This window comes from Cryptomeria japonica, chromosome 4 (genome assembly GCF_030272615.1).
Source record: "Cryptomeria japonica chromosome 4, Sugi_1.0, whole genome shotgun sequence".
In the NCBI taxonomy this organism is placed as follows: Eukaryota; Viridiplantae; Streptophyta; class Pinopsida; order Cupressales; family Cupressaceae; genus Cryptomeria; species Cryptomeria japonica.
Window position 1 is genome coordinate 144,800,305 of NC_081408.1, and position 27,060 is coordinate 144,827,364.

The 27,060-nt window shown below is 38.0% G+C and overlaps 2 protein-coding genes across 4 annotated transcripts in view; both read right to left on the minus strand.

Annotated features, from left to right (window-relative positions):
• Nucleotides 1–3,509: 3,509 nt before the first annotated feature.
• The window catches only part of LOC131074115 (DEAD-box ATP-dependent RNA helicase 50), a 161,345-nt gene continuing 137,794 nt past the window's right edge, over nucleotides 3,510–27,060 (minus strand). For all 3 annotated transcript variants that reach the window (XM_058010664.2, XM_058010663.2, XM_058010665.2), the window contains 3 exons: nucleotides 4,480–4,608; nucleotides 4,219–4,391; nucleotides 3,510–4,089 (listed from right to left, as the gene is read on the minus strand). In XM_058010664.2, the coding sequence (XP_057866647.1) occupies nucleotides 3,864–4,089; nucleotides 4,219–4,391; nucleotides 4,480–4,608 (528 nt within the window). In that variant the 3' untranslated portion in view covers nucleotides 3,510–3,863. The remainder of the gene's footprint in view (nucleotides 4,090–4,218; nucleotides 4,392–4,479; nucleotides 4,609–27,060) is intronic.
• Nucleotides 23,645–25,883, minus strand: LOC131074116 (uncharacterized). The gene is made up of 5 exons (XM_058010667.2): nucleotides 25,732–25,883; nucleotides 25,485–25,637; nucleotides 24,984–25,384; nucleotides 24,422–24,829; nucleotides 23,645–24,298 (listed from the first exon to the last, which is right to left on the minus strand). The coding sequence occupies exons 1-4, from the start codon at nucleotides 25,862–25,864 to the stop codon at nucleotides 24,446–24,448; spliced, it is 1,071 nt and encodes a 356-aa protein (XP_057866650.1). The 5' UTR covers nucleotides 25,865–25,883; the 3' UTR covers nucleotides 23,645–24,298; nucleotides 24,422–24,445.

Below are 27,060 nucleotides of genomic sequence, written 5' to 3' on the forward strand. Positions count from 1 at the left end.
TACAAGATTATATTAGATGTATTCCCTATTCAAAATCCTTCTTGATGGGTGTTTAAGGCTACTCATAAGGTACCGATAAAGTGTAGACCCGCATATGTCAAAATTTATTAAGAGCTAACAATATAAACCTCATATATAAATCACCAAATGAAGTATTAAATAAACACTTTCAAGTAAATTCCAATATATAAACCAATAACCTATAGCTATTTGCAAGAATTCAATTATCTAAGTATAAATAATTTAATTATGGTAGGTTGTTGCTTGAATGAATTATAATAAGTCTTAAGAGTCACATAATTTATCTATATATCAAGACTATCATTTGAGACTAGCTTCATTTGTAATATTGAAGCCTTTTTTTGTTTCCAAATCTTAATAACTCCTAACCATCAATTCACCCAAAAAAATATTGATCATAGATGTCTTAGTTTAATTGACATCTTTAATACCTTTCATGACATAGTTTGATAATGATAATCTTGACTTTAACAAGTTATTCATGTTTTAAAAATGAGCTTCATAGTAATCTATAAAGAATATTTATGATAAATATTTACCTTTTAATGGGGACTTTTGTAAATCCCCTAATTACTTAAACTAAACCACATAATAATTTAAATATAGTAATACATATGTCTATATTGCTTAGTAGATCTTAATAGCTTGTAATTTTATAATAACCTAACACTCTTCATTAATTATATAGATCCTATAAATATTACACCAATGCCTTTTATCTAAAATTTCTATATTATCTAATACTTATTCTAAATATCTATTATAGTATCTTTGACTATAGAAGCTATATATTACATCGCATTCTAAACTATAGATTACCTTTCTATTTTACAAATACTATACTAATCATTGATACATAAAGAGCCTCGTAGTTTTTACATATTTTGCGAATTATTTGCATCTAAATGAAATAAACATTGAGAAATTAACTATCCACAAAAATAGCACATATCTTAGAAACCAATCAATTAGGAGCCTTTGTCATACAAATATATTTACAAACTTAAGCAAATGTCCAATAAATTTAAGATTACACTCATTAAAGTAAACAGTTTCCTATCAAACTGTGCATTCAATCATATCTTTTTTCTTTTGAACAAAATCTAGCCTATCATTTAGTTAAAAAACTATGCTAATATAAGTCAAAATAACATTTTAATTGTACAATATTATGTTCTTTTAATTGATAAAAATAGTATATAATTTTTTAAGGAAATGTTTGACACAAAAGTAACAAATATATTCTATAAAGCTAGAGGAAATAAGATTGATTTAATTGCAAAACAATTTCATTACTACATGCATTGCTTCAATATTCTCCATTTCCACACTACTCATTCAATATTATTACATCGTATCATAGTAAATCTTTAATAAAAAGGAAAAAACAAAATAGTTAAAATTCCTTATCAAGACATTCTTCATAAGAGGCATTTCAAAGCTTAGGAACATCCATTAAGCATGCAATTGCAACCAATTGTCCTAGGGGAGAGGACCCAATAATTGAGCACCCTAAATTCACACTTCTCAAAATACTATGTGGAAATTTCAAAGCACTCCCAATTTTTTACAGCAGCTTACTTGGCAAGTCCCTTGCTTATAACTAAGATTTCAGGGCCACATCAACATGTTTTTTGCCAAGGTGTCCAAATAACCCTAAAAAAGGTGAGACCAATAGTCATGCATAAGGGACCCCATACTAATGCAACTGATGTTGCACCACATGATTTATTGCTTTTTACAACTAAAGGTACATTTCATTCAATTATGGATATTAAAGTTAAAACTATTGATGCAATGTTGTCAAAAAAATTGGATATCAATTCAACAAGTATGGGTATTAAATCAACAACTGCCATCACAACAATTGGAACACATTCAACTACTAAGTCTTCTCCCCTATCAGGTACATGGAAGGACAAGGTTCTAAAGCCTTTTCAACAGACCTATTTTGTTAATGTCCAATAGAAAAGTGAGCTTCAAGTTATTTTGTCAAACAATCTAGATGCCTTGTCTATGCTTCTACATTTTGCATATCCTACAATCAAGTCATTAAATGACAACAAATTTCTTGAAGGAATTCAGTCGACAGTTCAAGTTCCTTGTGTATGCTTACCCATTTGCATGCATGTCTACCAGGGCAATTGCTATTGCTACTATAACATCTGCAAATTCATTCTTTCATCATGAAATGGATGTACATATCCTATTCCAAAGCACCCATTTTTGCATAGGCTGTGAGGTTGCTAGAAGAGGTTGTGACTCTAGCTTTACACCTGCCAATTGCATTTGGTTGAAAGTTTCTAAATCATTATCAACAAATCCATTTTGTGCATATCCTACAACCATAGGATTCAATGAATATCTAATCAAACACTTCATGTGCCTTGTTTATGCTACCATTACCAAAGCATTTCCATGTGATGTCTATAAATAATCACCCTTCCATTATGCTTTGATGGATGTCCATACCCTCTACATTGTCACTGCTTCCACATTTTGCAAACATACCAACACATTGCCAACAACAATGGTGGATGTCGGTACCTTGTTTCAAAGCTCCCATTTTGGCACTGCATCACAATCTTGCGTATACAGATCCTACGGGCGAGAGAAACAATTTTAAAAACAAAAATTTTGGGCACAAGTAACAAACGATAGTAACAGGATGGAGAATGGTGAATGGAACGGGTGAAGAGGGCCCACACCAGCCACCTAAGCAGTCAACACTTGGTATGTTGTTTAAGACCAGCCGTAAATATATATATCATCATTTACAACCTTGTGTATATATTCTAGATATTTTTGTAAAATTTACATGGATGACATTCTTGTCCTTTCTAAATCCACGGGTGAGCACATATACCATCTATAATGATTATATAAAGAAATAAAATAAATCCAATAACATTTATTTCTTAGAAAAGAAAATGGTGATAGCTGCTGTTTTTGGGTATGATTGTGTGTGTTTTTTTCATCAAAGTTTCGGATCACACTCTGTGATCCATCATCAGGATAAGAGAGCAACATAAGAATGAAAAAATCCTGATGATGGATCAGAGAGTGTGATCAGAAACATTGATGAAAAAAACACACACAATCATACCCAGAAACAGCAGCTATCAGCATTATGGATTGTGGAAAATTGATATCTCTAAAGAAAAAGGTAATTGCCTATATACTAACATTATATGATTGTACACAATCAATGCATATACCTTACAAATAATTCAGGAATTGTTGATTGTGTAAATTTATCATGATCTTGTTATAAAATCCTTTATTGGGCAATGGTCATTACATAATCATATTAGACCCTAAGTAGCAAAAATCTCCTATTGTTACAATATAGATATATATTAGTAATGTGTTGTTTACTTACTACTAGGGTTTTATGAAATATTCAATCACTCCAATATAAGCAGACCCAAAATTATTATGTCAAACCGCCAAACAGATATATTTAAAATTGTATGGTACAAGGCAAATGAATATAAACTTCATTTATATTGAGTGTACATGAATTTAAAAGACTTAGATTTAGGAAAATTAGGCTCCTTTACACTTTGCTCTTTTGTAAATACCGTACATTCTGTTCTACCAAATAATTGCTGAATTGACGCCATTTGTTAATTATGCCAGAGAAGAGCTTTCAAAGAAATACAAAAGCAATTACAAATCATGCTCCCAATAAGGAATAGCCAGGTTTTCTCTTTCGTTGAGATTTCCTTATTCGCAATTTTGAAATGCTAACCAAAGAAACTCCAGCGAATTGCTTGAAAAACATTTTCCTTCTTCAGCAAAATGAACATATATCTGGTATTCACTCCTAGTCCTTGCAACTATAACACCGATGGCAAATCATGTAAAGGCTGACCTTTCTCATTTCTGTCAATGATTCTTTGGGCAAGCGAAACTTGCTTTCCTACTACAAAGACAAAAGCCTTCCCTCTGCCACCTGCTCCACGAGCTGTCCTTCCAACTCGCCTTACATATTCACTTGGATCACGTGGAAAATCAAAAAGCAGCACATGGTCCACATTTATAAGGTCGAGGCCTCTAGAAGCTCTGCAAAGCACAGAAAATAAATCGTGATATAAAATTTGCATCTATAACAACCCAACACAAGAAGAACTAATGATTTGAATTGTTTGAATCAAGAAGCTTAGCAGCTCAACAATAAAACAAAACTCGTACCTGTCAGTGCAAATGAGAAATAGAGATTGTTCAGATTGTGGATCAAGAAAACACTTCATATTTGATGCCCGGGATTCTTGTGATACAGCAGCATGGAATGGGAGGACACGGATTTTCTGGCCTTGTCGATCAATTCTTTTTAGAATATTTTCAACCTTCCTGCATGTTTCGATCTGTAGCCAGGTAGTCAGAATTTACACTAATTAAATTTTTCAAAGAATTGTTCCAGATAAAAGCTAAAGATACAGACAAAATGGAAACCTTGTTGCAGAAGACAAGGGTCTTCCGAACAGAAAATTGCTCCACAATTTGTAGCAGGGCTGTCTTTTTGTTTGAAAATGCTGTCTCTGGATTCTTTTCCTCCCCTTCTCCACTACAATCGATGAGAATCTGCAAGAATGAATCGGCAAAAAAGGAGTGCAAAGTTGCAGCGAAGCATTACATCAAAAGTTGTCCAATTTTGCTCGCATATCATCTTTTATAACAAAAAAAATACAGGAAAGAAATGACGATGCAGGAAGTTTTGATAATAGATATTAGTAGTTCTAAAAATATTATGTGCCATTTGGATGGATAAGTTCTTAGCACAAAATATATCAACGCTTTATAATTTACAAAGGTGTCCGCTCCCTTTGACCATGCTTGGCATGTAATTGAGAAGCTTGAATAGCTTTTATCATTTATTAGACACTACACAAAAACAACAGTTGTTCCCTGCACTAGATCTTGATGTCGGTGGTCCTCTCCACTGATCATGTGGTATGTTGTACCCAAATGAAAATTGTGTATTGTGTTCAATTTCAAACCTTATCTTGTTTATTTATATTGTCTTTGTTGTTTCTTGAGCATGTCTGTCTTTGCAGGATAAAGCTTCCAGATGAACCGCTCAAGGTGAAGAATGATCAATCACCGAAAAAGTGACAGTGAAGATCATCAAGGCATGGAGATGAAGAGCCCATGATTATATTGAGGAGGGGATTTGAGTGGGGTTTGCAGGTGAGAGGAGGTGGCGGTGGCGGTGGCAGTGGAAGTGGGAGTGGGTGTGAATCAATATATCCACAATCTTTTACTTTTCCAAACTTGATTGGATGCAATAGCAACACTTCAAAAGCTTAATCAACCACACATGTAACATCTAGCAAGTAGGAACACAAAAGAACACATGATTTACATGGAAACCCTTGAGGGAGAAAACTACAACAAAATATTGCTTTTGTATTGAAAACTTTTTACAAATTTTGTAAGCACCAACCCACAGGAAATGCCAATGCCCTCTAGATGATTTTCTAGGCACCAACCCATTGGAGACAATCCCCACAACTGAGCACGAACTCAACAAGAGACATCAATCTCTTTGGAAATGAGGCACCAACCTCCGAAAGAAAGAAATGATAAATGTTTGACCTTCCTCTCCAATCCGATCTGAAACTCTTCACAATTCTGCTCAAGAATCTCTGCAAGTATTCCCCCTTAAGGTCTGCATAAAATGTCCTTCAAATCTGGAATGAATAGCCTTTAAATCTGCAACAACTTGCCCTTGAAGTCTGCAAAAAAATTGCCCTCAAATCTAGCATGAGGTTACTCAATCTGATTCCTACAAATGTAATGTATGAGTATGGAAACTCTTTTAGGAAAATGGGGGTTTTCAATATCACCAAGATCCCAGAAGCTATCCACAATTAATTGCATTACCTCCATAATTGTATTATCATCATAAGGGACTAGATCTCACTCAAACAAGAAGTAACTGTCAACTTAATCTCATCATCTGAATGCCTCAACCATTATTGTTGATTCAAGGAAGTCACTGTAGGAGTTAGAGCTATCTGAGTCACTTTAGAAGGTGACTGCTCAACAAGGATCAAACATTCTTCCACCTTTTTAAGTGTGTTTAAGACATTGTTGACGTGTATTTTGTACACCATCATACACAGAATAAAATACCAATAGGCATCTTATCCTCTCTTGAGAAAATAGTCTCTAACTGCTGAAGATTCGCGTAAAAGATCAGTTAGGTAGACTCCAAGGTTCTTTTAGTAGGGTCTCTACGTGTGGACAAGCTTCCAGCGGTATGATGTGATTTGCTGTTTCCTTCAAGGGGTCTTACGCATTCCGAAAGTTCAAGATTCTACTAAACTAAGAAGCTTTTCAAAAATAACAAAAGAGGTAGGGTTTGAAAGAGGTCTAATCTAGTCTAACCCTATGAATGACTTAGTATGGACAAGACTTGGCAAGATTCAACCAACTTCAATTTTGCCATAAGATAACAACTCAATTGAAATTAGTGCGATCTTCTAAGGTAATAAAATGATATTCAATGCATCAAAGATCATGGATACTACCACGAAGGTACATATCCAAGATACAATAATGATTGAAGATTAAGGGATTCAAAGTATTCTCCAGTCGACCACGCAAGGCGTTCCTACAATCAGCAAGAAGCTAGTGGTTTGGATTGCGAATCCTACCAAAGATCAAGTCTCACACTATGTCCTTCAAATTAACAAGCTACTTTGATTGAGCACAATTCAAGTAAATCAAACAACCATGAAGATAACTCAAGAAATTTGCAACAAAACACCATAACTTCAATATTTCATTGATTTCCAAGTCATCATATACAACAATTGCTTGAATTCCTCTCTTCAAAACTCAATCTTGCTACAAAATAAAATTGCTTCTAACTCTAATCTCTCTTCTCTATTACATCAACTATTGACTATTACACTATTACAAAATGAAATGAAAAATGGGGGTATAAATAGCATCCCCAATTACAATGAAAGGTCCAGATTGAAAGTAGATCAACGGTCAAGATCATGACACCTAAACCCTAATTAGGGTTTGTTACAAATGGCCTCCTTTTTACTGAACAATATTAAATGCATAGCCAAATATTAAATTTGGCACAAAAACCTAGGAGACATAAACCAATGACAAATAAGATGTCATGTCATCTGTAACAACCTTTCATCTAGAACCTTATTCCCTTTCCAATGCTCTTTCTTGGCATATGCAATGAATCTTGTCACGATTCCTTCGATTTCTGCAATTGGAATCTCGGGAAGATTCTTCATACTCTCTTCCAAGTGGATGACTTGATCAAATGCATCTAGGAGAGCTGCGTCCCATGAAGCTTCAAATTCTTTCGTTCTTTCAATCAGGAGCATGGTGGCAAACATCTGATCATATTGCTCATCTGTAACATTTGCGTCCTTGCAAAAGATGATCTTGATTCTATCCTCTAGTTCCTGCATATCCACATCTGTCTCGACCTCGATCCTTCTGCCAAGAATGGTACGAAGTACCTCAAATACTCTGTCCTGGATCGGATTGATCACCTCCTCAACTTGGCCACATCTAGTACTGATGTCTTCAAAGAAAACATTCTTCATATGGAGTAAGGTTGACCAATGAAACAAACTGTGAGATTCTCCCTCCAAGATCCTCTCCTGCGCTAAAATCTTCCTTGAAGTATGTCTAATAACTTTCAAGACAGGAATGATAACATCCTTGGTATGGGCGAATGCAGCTACTGTTATCATCAAATTGTGGATCATCTCAAGAACTTGGATAGCTTGATGAATAATCTTCATCATCCTTGTTGCAAATTCTATGGCCACTGTATGAGATCTATCCATCCAATTACTTGTACGTTGGACCATGTTCCTGAATCTTTCTACTTCATTGATTGATTGAAGTGGAAGTGCTTGCACTAGTGATCTAGCTGGATCCTGACATCCCAAAGGTTCATTGATGTGACTGAAATATGTCCTCCATGCACCGACCTCTCTCTCAAGCTTTCTATTCTTCTCCATTTCTTCTCTAAGCTTGTCTTTCAATGCTTCAAATGAATCGGTAGCATCATCTAAAGTCTGTTTTGCAGTAGATGGTCCTAACTCAAAGTCTGTATATCATATTCTTCTGCTAGGATCTCACCTTCATATTTGTCTACTGCCGGTGTAGCTATCTGCAATTTCCTGGATCCAGTCTCATCTCGAATCATCTTGGACATCTTGGTAGCCTTTCTCTTTTCTGTTTCTTCGTGTGAACGTCCAACAAGGCTCTCTAAATCAATTGCATTGTCCTCGTCCTCTACTACGATCACCTTGGTTAATCTTTCCTTCAACCAATCTGGAATAATCGATCTTGTTTCTTGAACTTGTATTTCTTTATGCACTATTTCTTCTTCTCTGGGAGGAGATGATATTTCATTGTCTTCTTTGTCTTCATCCAACTCATAGTCCTGGAGAGATCCATCTGGTGACCCTTGTTGTGCTTGTCCTACTTCCTGCCTGTCATTCTGTACCATAGACTCCATGGATTCTTCCACTTAAATTGTTCTCTTCTCTGGTCTAGAAGAAGTACCGGATGATCGATCTCTGTTAGCCTCTTGTTTCTTCTTGGAGGACTCTCTCTTTCCAGGTCTCTCTTTCCTCTTCGAACCTCTTGGATGGAGATTGCCCTCACTGGCACATCGAAGGTTACCTTCACCTGAATTTCTAGGATTAGGATTGCCTTCACTCACACTAGCTCCTCCCTCGGCAGGTTTCTCTTCCAAAGTGAAAGTCATGGCTATGCCTTGTTCTCTCAACTTCTGATGTTGTATTTCAACCCATCTGCGAGTACAAGACAAGACTGGTGCCATCAAAGTATCTAAATCCACGACCTCGGGCTCATTCCAATCTAACCTTATTGTTTTGCTTTCTCGATCATAGGAAGACTGGATATGTCTGCCACTGTCCTGAGCTTGGTCGGCCACTCTGTATATCCTGCATTTCCTGATGAAATCCAAAGGCAATCTAGAATGCATTTTTCGTTTCACTTCAAGATCATCTAAGAGATTCATCATAAAATCTTCAATCTGATACTCATGTCTAAACTTCCTGCCGACTGTCTCCTCTAAATGTCCATGTGGATCAAAGCTTTCTCTCAAAGCAAAAGATGAAAAAGAATACAAGGCTAACTCCTTCTCTGCGTCATCCATGGCTAAAGCATTAGGACATACCTCAACTGAATTACCCAAAATGATAGGTACTGGAACTCCATTCTGATGTCTGTGTCTGAATGCCTTCACATATGCTGCCAACTGTCTTGTTACTTCAAGTAACACAATTCTGTCTGTCGGATATCTCGGCAACATGTATGGTGGTAAAGGACATCCATGCACTCTAATATAAGTGAACTTGGGAAACTGAATGAACCAAGCACCGTACCTCTTTATGAATTCTTGTGCATCCTGAGATAATCTGTTGTGAATTCCACCTTGCAACGTCCTAGTGATGTTCATCGTGAAAGTATCATTAACCAACTTATAGTTGCTCCCTGGCGGATGATGCAAGTAGGCATAGGAATCACAAGCTCTGACCTCGCCGGGTCCTCTTCCAATCACTCCTCTATGAGGTAGTCCTGCGTATTCAACACTCCTGATCAAGGCATAGATGACGTAAGAACTCATGTGGAAGGACTTAGTAGCCTTGAGTCTCCTCAACTGTACGTCCAAGCAATGGCTAATCATCCTAGCCCAATGTATCGTACCTTTTCCCTGAACGATCACCTGGATGAAGTAAAACATCCACTTCTCAAAATAGAAGGCATGAGGGGCTCCTGTAACTCGGTTGAGCATGGTAATTAAATCTCTGTACTCCTCCTGGAAATCAATCCTGTGCGGTGTGTTCGGGATCTTGCTTAGACGGGGACGGCTCTTAAGTAGCCAGTTCTTATTGATTATGCTTAGACAAGCATCTGGATCATCTTCGTACGCTGATCTGGCACCTTCTATGCTCTTGTATATCATGTCCCTGTGCTCTGGAAGATGGAAAGCTTCACTTATAGCTTCCTCTGAAAGGTACGCCAAAGTGTTTCCCTCTTTGGACACGATCGTTCTGGATTGTGGATCATAGTGACGAGCACATTCGATCATCAACTCATGGCACTGAATAGCTGGAGGAAAGCCGGCCGCCTTAATGATGCCACTCTCGATTATTCTCCGGGCGACAGGTGATGGCTTGCCAATGTAAGGGACCTCTCGAAACTTCTTCGTGCTAAAGTTACCCAAGTTTGTATCTCCAATGTTGCTCCACTTCGACACGATCTTGGTCTCCACTTCTTCGGTCTTCTGATCTTCTTTCATGAGAGCTGAGCGACTGGTGGATGCTCCCGCCTTCGGGGTTGCCATACCTACACAACATTTCATAATGAGAACTAGATTTTGCAATAAATAACATAGATTAGAGGATAAATTTTAGGAAACTTCATGATAAGTCTTTGAGTTATCATTTCCTAAAATGAAACGATTGAGCTAGGAATTCAAAATTTCAAAAAATTCAAAATTTAAGGCCATGACGATCAAAATTCAAAATTAAAACAAGGATTACATCGCCATACCTTACTTGAGATCTAACTCTAAAAATGCAAAATAAAGGGATTCGCCTAGGCAAAAATCGATGTTTGGAAGATTTCAACGTGATTCCCTTCAAACGAATGTTCCCCTTAGCAACTTCGCCACCTTTGGGGGGTCTTTGACGTGATCTCAGCAAGTTCGCTCAACTTCAACCAAACTCGCACTCCCCTTGATGATGTTTCGCACTTCTCCTTTATTCTCCAAAATCGCATATGAAAAGATGATAAAATGGTGATTTGAAATGCAATATCACCTCTCCCCTTTATAGGCGCTTACCTCATCAATCCCCATAGGCCGACTTTGTAAATAAAGCAATTTTAAAAAAACAAATTTTAAATAAAATTAAAGGCCGACTTTGTAGAATAAAACAAATAAAATCCAAGCGCCCCAATTTTTATTAAAAAAAAATAATTAATTCATTTAATGCCTTCGTTTTTAATTAATTCGATTTTTTTTTTTTAAGGCAATAAATAATTAATAAATGCTCATGCGTATTTTTTAAATGCTATTAATTGAATATTCAAAAATTATCGATTTAGCATTTAAAATAAATTCAAAAAACATTTGTTTGAGCGCCAAAAATGAAAAGTGGGGAGATTCAAACCTCATCGCCCTGGTCCCTGACTGAGGGACAGGAGCGATCCATCAATTTTGTCTCGATCTTGGCAATTTTGGCGTTCGAGATCTCCATCTCCACGTTGAATTTGGCGTTTTGGCTAGGTCCTTTGAACTTGAATGTCTTGCTTGTATGAACTAGTGCCTTTATAACCATTATCGCCCTGGTCCCTTGGAGAGGGACAGGAGCGATCTTCATGTTTTCACGTTGATCTTGCATCTTCGAACTCCAATTTTCATCATAAGGCAAATAATAACATTGCTTGTTCATTCCATGCTCGTCCCACTTGCTTTTCACAAGACATTCTGATATTTAAAGGATCATCGCCCTTGTCCCTTGGAGAGGGACAGGAGCGATCCTTGTCTTTCTCCATTTTAAGCTCAAATTGGTAATATTAACGTCTATCTTCCTTTGTATCACCTTCCAAATGATGTTTAAAACCTTGTGCAACTTTATTTCAACGTGATCTTTAAAGGATATCATGTGTTTTGGCAAATATCGCCCTGGTCCCTTGGAGAGGGACAGGAGCGATCTCCATGTCCTGGCTCAAATTTGTAAACATTTGATCTTCGTTCTTCGTTCATTGTCTTCCAAAGGACGTCCTTAACTTCGCCAATCCTTGCATTGTCTTGATTTTGAAGGAGCATGAGTGTTTTTAATGAAATCGCTTTGGTCCTTGTCCAAAGGACAGGAGCGATATAGGCTCTATAGCTCATTTGATAATATTTTAACGTTCAACACTTTGGTATATCTCCTTCAAAAGACGCCTTGAATCTTTTACAACCTTGTAAAACCTTGCCTTAACGTGATTTTTGCATGAATTAGTCAATACATTCAATATCGCTCTGGTCCCTTCCTGAAGGACAGGAGCGAAGTTCAAGGTTTTGAGTTTGTTCTCATGTTCTTCAACTTGCCATTACCTTCAATGCGTGAAATGACATCCCTTGATTCTCCTTGGTCGCTTGAAACTTGCTTAACTTTTGAAATCTATGCCTTTATGGAAATATCGCTCTGGTCCCTCCCTGAGGGACAGGAGCGAACTGGGGGGTCTTAGTGTAATTCCTTCAACGTTGGCAATTTTGGATACTTCATGCTTGATGAAGATGCCTTAAGACGTTCTTGCCACCTTGTTCTTCATCTTGAAATGTCTTGAATTTGGAGGAACGGTTTTGAACTTGAAGAGAAGGCAACAAACTCATTGTATCGCCCTGGTCCCTTGGAGAGGAACAAGAGCGATCCTGCTCTTGTGGGCTTCATTTTACTTCGTCATCTTCAAAACTTATATTCAACGGATTCGTAATGTTCCATTCCATTCATCCATGCCTTGGGATCCACTCAAAATGGGCAAAAAAAAATCATCTACAACAAAAATCGCTCTGGTCCCTTCCTGAGGGACAGGAGCGAACTTAAGCATTTAGGGTCCTTGCTGACGTTTCAAAATCTTCAATTTATCTTCAATGAGTTCATTTCACATCCTTCCTTGCCTTCAAACATAAACTTGACTTGATCTTTGCTTGAATCTCGCCTTATGAAGAATATCGCTCTGGTCCCTTGGAGAGGGACGGGAGCTACAATGTACTTCGCCCTGGTCCCTTCCTGAGGGACAGGAGCGATTTTGGCATTCTGGACCATTCTCCTTCACGACGGCATCTCAAGTTATATTCATCTGATAAAACATCTTCCCTTGGACATCTTCAAATTGTTAGGTCATTAAAATCCTGCAAGGACAAAGCGATATTCGATTTGTAGCTCCAGTCCTTCACTGAGGGACAGGGGCGATTTTGCTCCTACAGGCCAAAATAACATGATTTTATACATTTTATCACTTCACAAGGCGAAAACAAATCATTCCCCATGCCCGGGATCAAAAATCAAAAAAGTCAAAATTTGGTCAAAATTAGTCAATTGGACAAAAATTCACATTTCACCTTCAACACTTAGACAAATTTAAGCTCTGCATTCAAAATTCCAATTGAAAATAGACCATTTTGGCGAAATCATTGCATTCAAAATTTGCATCCTTCGAAAGGAAGCTCAAAAACTCTCAAAACAACTGGATTTTGGCCTGAAAAGACGTTAATTAAAACCCTAAGGGTTAACCCTAAATCCAGACAACTGACTGACTAACAAAATCCTAAAAGCGAAACAAAAAGGCGAGCGAAAAACGAGCAAAAAGAGGGGGTCCCCATTTGCAATGGGGCGATGTGTGAAATGGTCACAACAGACATCATCCCTCGTTTGAAATTGATTATTGAGCTTGCTACCTGCTTCAGAGAGTGATCTTGCCAATCGTTTTATATCTTATGTTGCCATGCTTCAAACTGAAATCAAATTTTCTGAATTACCCAAAGACTGGAAAGAACTTTAGCTCTGATACCACTATAATATGCTGCCCCTGTTTTGTAACTGATTTTTTGCTCTTTTTGCACTTTTTCCAAACTTAGTTAATAGACAACAAATCTACAGTTTACTTATATGCTGGTTATAGGTTCAGATTTCACATAAGATGCATTTGTTGTTGACTTGAGTTATTGATGATAGCATGCAAGAAATTTATTAACAATCCACTAAACTTCCATAATTAAGAGAAGACTACATAATATAACTGAACTGAGAATTTTCCTTACATTCATCACAATCAACAGAAACATAGTAGATTCGGAGTTCTGTTCCAAACCAAACAAAAGATTTGCTGACCTTGGAAGCTGATAATGGCCAATGGTATAAGAGGCCACCCTGGTTGTAGCCACAATTGTTTTTGCACTTTTGACAATTTATTTGTTTTTATGTTTCCAATCCCAAAAATTAAATAACAATTTCTGCCCAACTGATTTTTTCTTTTTGTTGAAATTCATAATTCAAAACAAACATTTTTATTTGAATAAATATTGGAAACATATGACATTCATCAAATTCAAATAAAATCAATTTAATGTCAAAGAACCGGATTTTCCTTTGTTGATTTTACATACTGTGCTGGCATTGACAGCAGTCCTTCCTTATTGGCTGCAAACTCTCCCCCTTACTACCTTTTCCTCTTGACAACTAGAAGTCCAGAAAAAAGAAACAAATTTTCTAAAATTGAGAGGTTAAGATAGCTGGCCTGTAATGCAATTCTGATTTCTGATCAAGAATATGATGTGGCACTGAAGGGAGTTAATGAAGCAGACCCAAAAAAACATTTCCAATAATACCAAACTATTATTAAGACCTCCCTTGGTAGCTGTAATTGACTTTTCTTTTAAATAGAATTCTTCATGTACTGCCGCAACCCATCTTGTGCTTTAATTTGATTTTATTCAAAGAAACGAGACTCGCACAGACTCGGCAAGTCCCAGGGACCCAGACTCAAACTCGGCCAAGTCTAGGCAAGGCTCGTTGGACTCGCCAATTCCCATCACCTGGACTCAGCTAGACTCTATTTTTTTTATTTTTTTTGAAGCCACAAGATTTCAATGCTTTTTTGGTTTTTGACATGCCCCCATAATATACATGAAATATAACAATTAACTCCCCATCTTTGTCTTCAAGTCAGTCTCATTCTCTTCATCAAAATATATACATAAAAATATAACATTTAAGTATAAGAAAGGAAAATTAAGCTATATTTCATGTATTTATCGGCAGGATATTTGAGAGTGGTTTTAGATATCTAGGTGTTGCAATGCAAATTCTAGGTTTTAGAAGATCTTATAAATTTTCGGACTTAGTCAAATTTGAATAAGCAGCAAGCTCCTATCAGCATTCTCTCGCTCTTTCTATCTCGCTTGCTTTATTTGCCCGTAACTCTAGACCTATCTCTCTCCCTATCACCCTTCCTCTATCCCCTCTTTCTACCTCTCTCCCCCAAGATCTAGACCTATCTCTCTACCTCACTCTCACCCTAAGACCCCCCCGCAAGGGGTGCTATCCTCAACCTCATTTTGGTGTTGTCCCCAAACCCTGTTCAAACTATAAGTCTAAGCAAGTAATTGGCCAATGATGAATTATGACCATAAAAATCTACATAATTGTATAATACATATCCCTTGTTGCAAATCTTTGCATATTCATAGTTAAAAGAAAAATTATGTCTGCTACATCATTGAAGACCCACCTTAGACACCTTTGTAGGAAAGATGCAAGCTCCTTTGAGCCATAGACTTCTAGTTATTGTTTTGATATTTGTTTGGAACATTTGATGTCATGGATTTCATATTCCATGAGTTTTTTATACATTTGACAATATTTATATATCTATGTGTGCTATTTCCTTCAGCTACAATTTGTGTTTATATACTTGTGTATGTGATCAAATGAGCTTCTATTTGATGATGTTATTGTGTCTTTGTTGTTTGTTTAATAAAGGGTGCTTGAAACAAGTTTTAAATCCTTAAAAATCTCCAAATTTCTTGGGTTTTTCACTTTGCCGAGTCTTTGTCAAGTCTGCGCTGAGTTTTTTTTTCCGATTTTCAAGTTGAGTCACCCTTACTGAGTCTGAGTCTCGTTTCTTTGATTTTATTACATGGGATGGGACCCACGCATGGTGCAAATTTCTTATTGATAAAGTAGTCACAACAAATTCCTTTTTTTTGTTTGGGTTTTGATTTTTATTTTATACTTGCCAGCATAAAGTAATAAAACATTTCTGAACAAACTCATTCTTAACTTCACCAAGATCACTGGTCCTTATTCCTTATAGCCATGATTTCTTTATTTCATTTTATTAATTTATTTTCCTCTGTTGAAGACTTCAAGGATGGGCAACTATAACCTTAGTCTTACAAGGGTCCACCACAAGGTATTAGTTCATTTTTATATTTCCACAATTCCTTTAACTTTGATACCAAGTTTCCAATTATGTAGCACAACCTCTTTCAAATATTCAAAAATAATTCAGATATGTCTTCCTCTATGCTGCAATTAGGAAAAAAGGTTTGAACTCCCCTGTAAACAATGAATCACCTTCTTTTTCATTCATGTACAGCTCCTATTGGAAAGATCCTCTTATTTTGCAATAAAGGTTCGACTGAGAAAGAAACTCAGCAATATAGTAAATATTAAATTATACTTTCTCATAACACCAACTACACAATATCTCTTGTACAAACTCACTTGCACACACAACACAAATTACTTCACAAACCAAAAAATTTCAACCTTTGAATGCACTGTGAAATGCCTGTAAGAAATCTCCAACAACACCAGTCATCAATACCATAGCTAGTCTTTTGGTGCAGTCACCGGTTAGGAGGGACGTCAAAGAGATAAATCCGGACCGATCAGCAAGAGAAAACGCAACGGAAACAAGAGGCTATGATGGAGGCAATGCAGAATTGAATATATTAGATCATGAAAACTGATTACAGAAAACCGGTAACATCCAAGTTACAAGATTCGACTCACTAGCCTGCTACAAACATGCTTAATTACAGAACAAGTCACTTTCGGACCTCCAAACCTAAGATCTATCTACTATATTCTATCTGATTGATCTCTAATGCTCATTTACAATGATTTATGTTATCGAAGAAGATCCAATCGGCCCAAAAGGGATCAAATGCCGAAGAACAAGACCAAACGTGTAAAACCAATAGGCCGACCTCCGCCAAAGAGATTTCTTCGGAAAATCCAAAGGATGAAGTGGGGATCAAAGGGAAGGTCGACCACACGCCAAAGAACATTGGAATCCATGAACAGGGGCTCCACAAGCTACGGGAAGGGTCCACAAGATTCAGCAAAATAGGTCTAGGCAATTATGGTGCCAGAAAACTGTCTCGAAATCCAGAAGCAATAAGTTGCCGGAAAATGATCCAAATGCTCTGCAATTTAGGAATAAGGAAGATGATAATGTCCTCAAGCAAAATCCAGCTCCGTAAGATCCAGTGAGGCAATGCAAGAAAATATAGAAAGGAATGCTAAAACTGTAAAAATAGAAAAGAAATATTTTTGGTTGATGCAAGATTGCCAAGAATCAGGGATGCTCCTGCATCAAACGTCCAGGGTTGGAGAAAAAGTGAGTCTCTAACTTTGTCGGGGTCAGAGGAAAACCAAGGCGGTCTACCTCTACCTAAGAAATCCAAGATGAATCTTCAACTGGTCTATCCTTCCATTTCACAAGATACTCCTTATATTGACTGCTTCGGGTGCTACGCCCAATCCTACTGTCCAAAATGTCTTCAATCTGATCTAGCTCCTTCCAAGGCAACTGTTTCTCCAAGTTTGCAATACTATCCTCACTGAATTCTGGTTCATGATGCTGATGTAGATCTGCAATGTTAAATATAGGTGAAATACTCAAACTATACCTCTTCATATGCATTTCCGGAACTGAACTTCCTCAAGATCTTACAAGGTCCAAACTTCCTCATCTGCAACTTGTTATAGGTTCCAACTAGAAATCTCTCTTTTTTCAGATACACCATAACTTCATCACCAACTTCAAATTCCTTCTGTCTCCTCTTCTCATCTACTTTCTCCTTAGACTTACTGTTCATATCCTGCAAATACTACTTAATCTAAATATGTAAGACTGCCATGTGATCAGCAAACTCTTTTGTTTCTGCACTCCTCTTGTCTTCATTACTGATATCTCTCAATTTTGATATACCTCTAGGGTGTAATCTAGTAACAATCTCAAAAGGTGTTCTTCCGGTACTCCTGTTCACTGAATTATTGCAGGCAAACTCTGCTTTTGCAAGAATCAAATCCCAACTTCCGGTTTTATCTCCAACTAGGCATCTCAACAAATTTCCCAAACTCCAGTTTGCTACCTCTGTCTATCCATTAGTTTGTGGGTGAAAAGTAGAACTGAACTTCAAATCTATCTTCATCGTGTTCTCCGAAAATAACCAGCAAACTTAGTATGTATGTCTGAAACTATGCTCTTAGGTAATCCATGCAATCTCACTACCTCCTTGAAAAATAGTGTCTTCTTACAAGGTATGAAATGAGCCATCTTCAAGAATCTATCCACCACCACAAATATAGAATGATTTCCTCTCTGTGTCTTAGGTAATCCAAGTATGAAATCCATGCTTATGTCTTCCCAAGGTCTCTCTGGTACTATCAAAGGCTTATACAATCCCACTTTATGACTACTACCTTTTGCAATCTGACAAACTCTACAGCTTTGCACAAATTTCCTATCATCCTTATGAATTTGAGGCCAAAAGTAATGTTCACTCACCAATGCTACTGTTTTATCAACACCAAAGTGTCCGGCTAATCCACCACTATTCACCTTTATCAAATTCTCCCTCATAGAACTAGGTATGCACAACTGAACTCCTCTGAATAACATCTCATCCTGAATGAAATAATCCAACCACTGACTTCTGTCCACCATAACTGGTTCTCTACATGCTCTCCAAGGTTCTGCAAAATATGGGTCATCATCATACAAGGTCTTCAACTCATCAAATCCTAATACTGTCACTCTCATCTCTGTCAACAAATTCCTCCTCCTACTCAATGCATCAGCAACTTTGTTTGACTTTCCATTTCTATGCTTCAACACAAAGGTGTAACTCTGCAAAAATTCTACCCATCTCATATGTCTCTGATTCAACTTACTCTGACTGTTCAAATACTGCAAGGCTTGATAGTCGGTATACAACACAAACTCCTTAGGCAATAGGTAATGTCCCCACTTCTTCAAGGCTTGAACTATGGCATAAAATTTCTGATCATACATTGAATATCTCCTCCTGGCATCATTCAACTTCTCACTGAAATAAGCTACTGCTCTCCCTTCTTAACTCAATACGGCTCCAATTGCGGTTCCACTTGAATCACAATCTACTTGAAACACTTTGTTGAAATCCAATAAAGCTAACACAGGCTGCTCAGGCACTTTCTGCTTCAACAGTTCAAAGCTTTTGTTTTCTTCGGTTGTCCATTTGAATTCTTTCCTATCTCCCCTCATTGTCTCAGTCACAGGGTTACAAACTGAACTGAAATTTCTAATTAACTTCCGGTAGTGTTGATGTGTTTTTTATGCACATAACAATACAGAATAAATTACCAAAGTAATTTACCCTCTCTTGAACAAAATCACCTCAGATGCTAAGAATGAGATCAACTAAAATGATTCCAAGGTTTCTACATGTCAGGTCTTGACGAGTGGGTAAGTTCAGTGGTTGATGTGAATTGTTGTATTTCACTTGGGGGCTTACGCAAATGTTTGGATTATCATGAATGATGCGGAATAGGTGTGCTGACAACTTAAGATTTATCAATAAGGCTCTGGATTTACTTCTTACTAAAAAAGGGGGAAAAAGAATAGGGTTCAGGAAATCTATTCTAATCCTAGGAATGTAGGAAATGATGAATGGATCTAGTGGAATCAAACCAGGCAAGGTCTCACAATCAGGTATTGACACAAGCTTAGTGCAATCATCTAAGGTATACTTAATGATTTTCAGACTATTACCATCAAACGTAGACACCATCCAAGTTGATGCTTGTCAATGGACGCATAATAGTTGAAGTTATGCTTACTCAAATTCCAATTGACCACACAAGGAGCACTTATCAGTGGCAAGAGGCTAGTGGTATGGATTAAGGATTCCACACAAATAAATTCAACAAATCTTCCACTCAATCTAACATACATGAAAATAAATTCTAATCTAAATTCTAATCTAACTTGGAGGAATTGAGAACCATGAATGCAAAGACAACATTTGAAGAGCAAAATCACCAACAATTGAACAATGATTAGGATTCAAATAGCTGCAGCATATACCAACAATTCTACAAAAAACTCTCGTTACAAATGAGAGACAAAGGGGCATATATAGAGTCTCTTACAAAAATGGATGGCCCAGATTGATCTAAGATCAACGACCGAGATCATGCCAACAAAACCCTAGAATTGCCTTAATTAGGGTTACATCAAAAATGGTGCCACCAACATATGGCCCAATGAGAAGATACCTAGTCATCATATAGAGAATCTTCTAGAAGATTCCTCCCTGCATCTCTCTCTCTCCTAGCATACTCCAAGAATCCAGCCAATACTAAATCTAACTCCTCCATGGAAATGCTAGGCAAGGTATCCTGCTATAAATCAATCACATCCAATGAATCTAAGCAAGCATTCAAAGTGTTCTCCCATTCAAGCATGAGCTTTTGCGAATAATGAACATGAATCAACAAAGAAACCAAGTCATCAATCTAACTCTTCTTCAAAGAGTCCAACTGGCAAAAATACATAAATTTCATCTTGTCTCTTAATTCGGCCAAGTGTAAACCACTAGCATCACTAACATCAACACCCAATAATTCCTCAATCGAGGCAAGGATCTTCATCTGAATGTCCTGAATTAATCCTTCCATCTCCATACAACTCGATTGGGCGTTCTCATAAGTTGATTTCTTCAAGGGTAATGCACAATACCAGCCATGGAAATCATATCTGTCTCCATCGTGCACAATGTTCTCACTGACCAAGGTGGAATTAGGAACCTTCTTCAATGCCAGGAGGCGTGGAATAGTCTTGTCTTGAATAGGCCGGAATTCTTCCCAAACTCCCTCCAAATACTGGATTCTGAATACAAGCGTTGTTGTCTTATCATATGCTTGGACAAACTGAGTAAGGAAATCATCTACCTTTCTTGTGCTTTCAATCCACTTTTCCACCTCCGAGTGTGTACCTCTCGCTATCTCGCAGTGTGAATGTATTCCATGGTCAACTGCAATAGGGGAAATAAGGGTGGGATCCTCACGCCTTGTCCCTGCAATATACTCTTTGAGTCTAATATTTTCTTCTTTGTACCTTTCATTCTCCGCAATCGCTGTGTCTAACCTTGCATTGATTGCTTGGAGGTTGTCACCAATCTCCTGAAATTCTTGCCCTGTGGATGGACGACCAAGGGCGACTGAAGTGATCTAGAAATCCATGGGAGTAGCAGTGTCCATTGTCACGCCGGCTCTAGGAACAGCAATCTGCGCAATCCGCATTCCTGTCTCATCTCTAGCTATGTGCGACAAAATCTCCGCTCTCTTGGGCTCCTTCTTCTTAGCACTCCTAGCTAGGTAGTCATCAATATCATCAATAGGCTATACCTCTATCATTTGTTTACTTTTTTCCATGCTTCTCCTCAGCCGTTCAGGAATAGCGGCCATTTCCATACCATCATCAAGACATACTTCTCGATCTAGTCCTTTCAATGCCAAGATAACATCCTCATTATCATCAAGATTATCCTTAGTCCAATCATATACTTCATTTCCCAAGCTAACTTCCAAAAGGACAGTAGGGGATTCTGGCTAATCACTATTCTCATCAGGAGGTGCAGATGTTGCTGTGGCATGGAACTCCTGAATATTCTCTGGTAGTATCACTGTGTTGGAACACTACTGAGTCTCCTTATTCTATTCTGTTACTTCAATCACTTCGATTAATGAGACATTGGGAGGGGGTGAAGGAATGATAAGTGGAGTGATAGTCTTTTGTTTCTTCTTCACCTCCTCAATCTTCTTCCCTCTAGCCTTGACTTCTCCAGGCATGCTCTTCCTTCTCTTGGGAGCTTGACTCTCTTCGTCTGCATGAACCCTGACATCACTAATAGTCCTCTGATCATCCTCGGAAGTAGACTCTTCCGGCTTCATCCTTTCATAAGTGAAGGGAACGCCCATGTCAACTAATCTGTTCATCTGCATATCTACCCATGTGCGGGAGAAATTCAAGACCTCTCTCATCAATACATTCAGGTCAGTCTCTTCTGACTCTGACCAATTTGGCAATAGGATTGCCTTCTTCATTTCATTCTCATAATGCGGGTGTGTATGATCTCTATCATCTAATACCTGATCAGGGATGAGGAAAAGTCCACACTTCCTCATGAAATCCACTAACATTCTGGACCACATTCTTCTCTTCACTGCTTGTTCGTCCATTAAGTTAGCCCAATAATCCTCTATGTCAACCTTATGAATGAACTTCTCTCCTCTGATCCTTCCGACCTTCTTGTCTGGATCAAATCTTTCTCTCTTCTTGTAGGTAGCAAATCTGTAGAATGCAATCTCCTCACCTGCAGTGATGGCAGCTATGGCGGATTGGCACACCTCTGACGTCTTCCCAACTGAAATAGGGAACGTCATTCCTGTCCTGTGCTTTTCTCTCTGGATAACATCGAACTCTAGAAGCTGTCTCACCACTTCCAACAATATCATCCTGTCGGTTGGATACCTAGGAAGTCTGTAGGGTTCACATTGAAACCCATGAATCCTGAGGTATGTGAAAGTGGGGAACTGTATATACCACAATCCATATTTTTCTATCAACTCTGTTGCCTCCTTGGACAATCTTCTGTGGATTTTGCCTTGCAGCATCTGTGTGATGTACATAGTGAATGCATCATTCACTCACTTGTAGTCTTCAATTCTATGCATACTCAATTGGGGGTAGCATTCATAACTCTTAAATTGTCCTTGCCCATTCCCGACTTCACCTTTGCATATTAATCCTCTGTATGAAACAAATCGTGCAAGCAGGTACACCAGTTAAGAAGTCATGGCGAATGACTTGGACCGCTCTACATTTCTCAACTGGAAATCCAAGTTGTCACTTATAATCTTGGACCAATTCACTAGTGTTCCTCTAAGACAATCCTGGATGAGGTAGAACATCCATCCATGAAATATTGCTCCCTGCGGCATCCCCATCACTCTGTTGAGTAGGAATATCAAATCACTATATTCCTCCTTAAAATCTATGCACATAAGTGTCTTGGGAGGAGCCTTGGAATGATGAGACCTAGGTTCGATCATCCATTCTTTGTTAATTAAATTCTTACATACACCCATCTTCTTTGTGTATCTGTTTGCATAATCCTCCTTGGTCACATCCTTCATGTCTGTTCCGCGTGGAATTTCGAACACCTCAGCAATGGCATCCTCGGCGAGGTAGGTGATGACTATGCCTTTGGGACTCTTAATCATTCTTGTGAGCGGATCGTAACATCGTGCACATTCCAGGATCAACTCACTACACTGTATGGATTGTGGAAACCCAGCGGCATGGCAAATGCCACTCTTCACAATATTTGCATATGTTGGGGAAGGAACCTGATCTCTGACTCTAAACATCCGACGCTGCATCTGGTCGAAGTCCAGGAAATCCATGTTTGTATCAGCGATCTCCTTCCATCTGGATGAGATCTTAAACTCTGGATAAAATCTAGTCTTCAACAGCTCTTTCCTTTCCTTGTATCCTGACCAAAGTTCCCAGACTCGGACTCAGCTCGGACTCGGCAAGGCCGACTCGACTCGTGACTCGGCGACGACTCGGCAAAATAAAAAACCCTTGAAATTTAGAGATTTTTAACAATTTAAAACTTGTTTCATGCACCCATTATTGAATAAAGCTTAAAGACACTATAACATCATCAAATAGAAGCTAATTTGATCACATACATAAACATACATCCATCACATGCGTAGAAATGTAAATTGTAGCTAAAAGAAATAGAAAACATAGATATATAGAGTTATAAATGTTGTCAAATGTATATAAAATCCATGACATCAAATGTTCCCAAACATATATATAACTATAAACAAAAACAAGTCTATGGCTCAGGCTCTAACTCATCCTCAGCCTCAGAGTAGTCTATCTGCCTCCTACAAATGCATCTAAGGTAGGTCTTGGATGACTGAGAAGCCATAGTCTCCACCTGTGAGGTGCCTGTGCCGGATCGTGCTCTATCCTCCTCCTCTGCCATAGCCATAGCCTCAGCCTCTCTGTCTGCCTGGTCAACCCACTCATGGTCCTCCTCAATGAAGACGGGATCAATAGACTCAGTGATCCACTCAGACTCTGGATCGATCTCCGCTAAAGTGATCGGAGAGGAGTCAGTGTCCAAAATCTGTTTGGTCCTAAGACGGAGGTTGTAATGAACAAAAACAAGATCATTCAACCTCTCCACAGACAATCTATTACGCCTCTTCGAGTGGATGTGCTCGAACATGGACCAATTGCGCTCACATCCAGAAGCGCTGCATGGCTGGCTCAAAATACGGATGGCAATTTTTTGAAGGTTTGGGGTTGAGGGCCCAAACATTTGCCACCATCTCTGAAATGACGAAAAAGAAAAAAAAATCAAACTCATTTCCAACTTTAAGGCTAGATTATAAAATCAAAAATTAAAATGCATAAGCCATAAACTTAAGAATCTTAAGTTTACATATATTTCTACCTGGCTGCAATTGTGTTCGAGCCTCTATGCACATGCTACTTGCGAAGATTGCCCCTTCTCGATTATTATATTTATCCAGCTGGAGCGTTGTACTTGAGGGTGTGCCATCAGTACACAACTTTTGAACCACTGTATACAAGCCACTAAGAAGCTCCTCATCTGCCTTGAAGTCATCACAGAATCGAAATGCCGGATTGAGGTAATAGGCTGCTGCATGGATGGGCCTGTGAAGCTGGTTCTGCCATCTCCTATCAATAATCTCCCAAATGGGGCCATACTTATCCTCATCTCCTGCATATATGGACCTAATGGCCTCCTTGGCCCTATCCATACCCTCATATATATATAGCCCATAGAGGGCTTCTCCCCATCAACTCCTCGTAGGAGAACTACGAGGGGCTCAGTGACCTACACATAATGTTAAACAAAAACAATTAAGTCACAAATTAAATAAAAAAAAAAAGAAAAATTGCAAAGTTAAATTGTTAATAAATTAAAATTAAATTACTAAATAGTAGATACTAGATAGTAGATACTAAATGTTAAATTGTAATAAATTTACCTGCACGATTTCTCCACAGGGGGTCCAAAAACCTGGCTCATCAAAAATGCAATTTACCACATCTATCCCTGCAGTGGTCGTAGCATAGGATGAGGAAGTCCACTCCTCACCAACAAACATACGCCTCAAAGCCGCCTTTGATTTTATCAAGGATTTCAGTGTGAGGAAGTTTGAGGCAAACCTCGTGATACCAGGACGAAACAACTCCTTTTGCCCCGTGTATTGCCTCATAATGCTAAGGACCAATGCATGATTGTAGATAAACTTGCTGATATTTTTGGCCCTTTCAACTATTGATTTCACCCATTCAAGCTTACCAATATCCTCCAACATGAGGTCAAGGCAATGAGCCGCACAAGGAGACCAAAAAATTTTTGGGTGCCTCTCCATCAAAAGTTTACCTGCAGCAATTTTAAGTTAATTAGAAATTTTGATGTGTTAAGAAAATTTTAAATAATCATAGATGCCTCTCCATCAAGACTTGAAAAGTTCAAAATTTACTTGCAGCAACATAACTTGCTGCATTATCTGTCACCACCTGCACCACATTTTCTTCCCCCACCTCTTGTATGACTTCCTCAATAGCCTCACATAAGTATGTGGCATTTTTCACATGTGAGGAAGCATCAATAGATTCCAAGAACATGGTGGATCCTGAAAATAGAGTTTCAAACTTTCAACAAATCAAAATTTAATTTATTCAATGCATTTAGGGAAGTACAAATTAGAATGAATCATGATCAATCACCTCCGCAGGAAACAAGAAAATTTAGGAGTGTTCTATTCCTCCTATCCGTCCAACCATCTGTCATGATGGTGCAACCTTTTTGGCTCCAAGACTGTCGGTGGTCTTCTAACTCAACTTTCATATCCTCAACCATTTGTAACAAGAGGGGGCCACTTAACTTAGCATCGGTAGGGGCTTTAAACCCCGCACCACAAATGGTTATGGAATCTACCATGCCTTGCCAATAAGGAGACCTGTCACAAATAGATTATGATTAGACAAAGTAGAGTTCAACTTCAAACTATAAATTTACTTTTAAACTTAAAGCAATCAAATCAAAAAGAATTACTTGGCTGCAATAAATGGAATGTTGCAAAAGTACCAAAACTTGCAAATTTGTTTTCTTGCAGCATCATGAACCTCCTTGTTCCAACCCATGCCCTCAAGCAAGGGTTGTGCCCCAGGAGTACTACGTGGCACAAAATAACTATCCAACCTGGATTTCCGAACTCTAGGGCCAAAGGTAATAGTGTCACTAGGAGGAGTAGAAGTAGAAGCACTAGCACTAGAAGAAGCACTAGGGTGAAAGGGAGGCATGGAAGAACCCTCTCCAACACAGCCTACAGATGTGGATGTGGATGCGGATGTGGATGCGGATGCGGATGCGGATGCAGATGTGGGTGCATGGGAGCCAATAGCACTTAACTCTTCCAATTGCCTCTTCTTAGTTAACTTTTCTTGTTCATGTGTTTCTAATTGGACATAACAGAAACGTTTTGCCTCAAGAGTTTGTAATTTGCATACCTCAATATCATGGCCAGGTATGCCGGCAATATGGTATTTAAATCTATTGATGCCACCAAAATTAATTTCTTTACAAAAAAAACATTTTGTTTGATTTTTTTGTCTGCCAATAAAGTCTTCAGTATATTTCCAAGCCTCATCCTTTTTAGGCATTGTGAAAAATGAATGTTTTTTAAATGTGAAGGCTGCTGCAATAAGAAAATTTAATAAAGTTATAAACTAATAGAAAAAATTAGCAAACCCTACTTTAAAAAAAAATAAAATTGTAAATACATGTTTACAATTTTTTAGAAAAAAATTGTAGGGTTTGCACTTTGCTATTATTCTACTTCTCTCATTGTAATTAAGCTAAAAAAATAAAAACATTCAAGATTTGGAAAGTTAACTATTAAACTTTAAAAAAATTAACAAAAAAATGAAAAAAATCCATTAACATACCTAAAAAAACCAACAAAATCTACCTTACCTCTTTCAAATGAGTTGAGAAGTCTTGCTTTGGACTCCTTGATGCTCTCAATGCAAGCCTATGGCCTCCCCAATGTGATT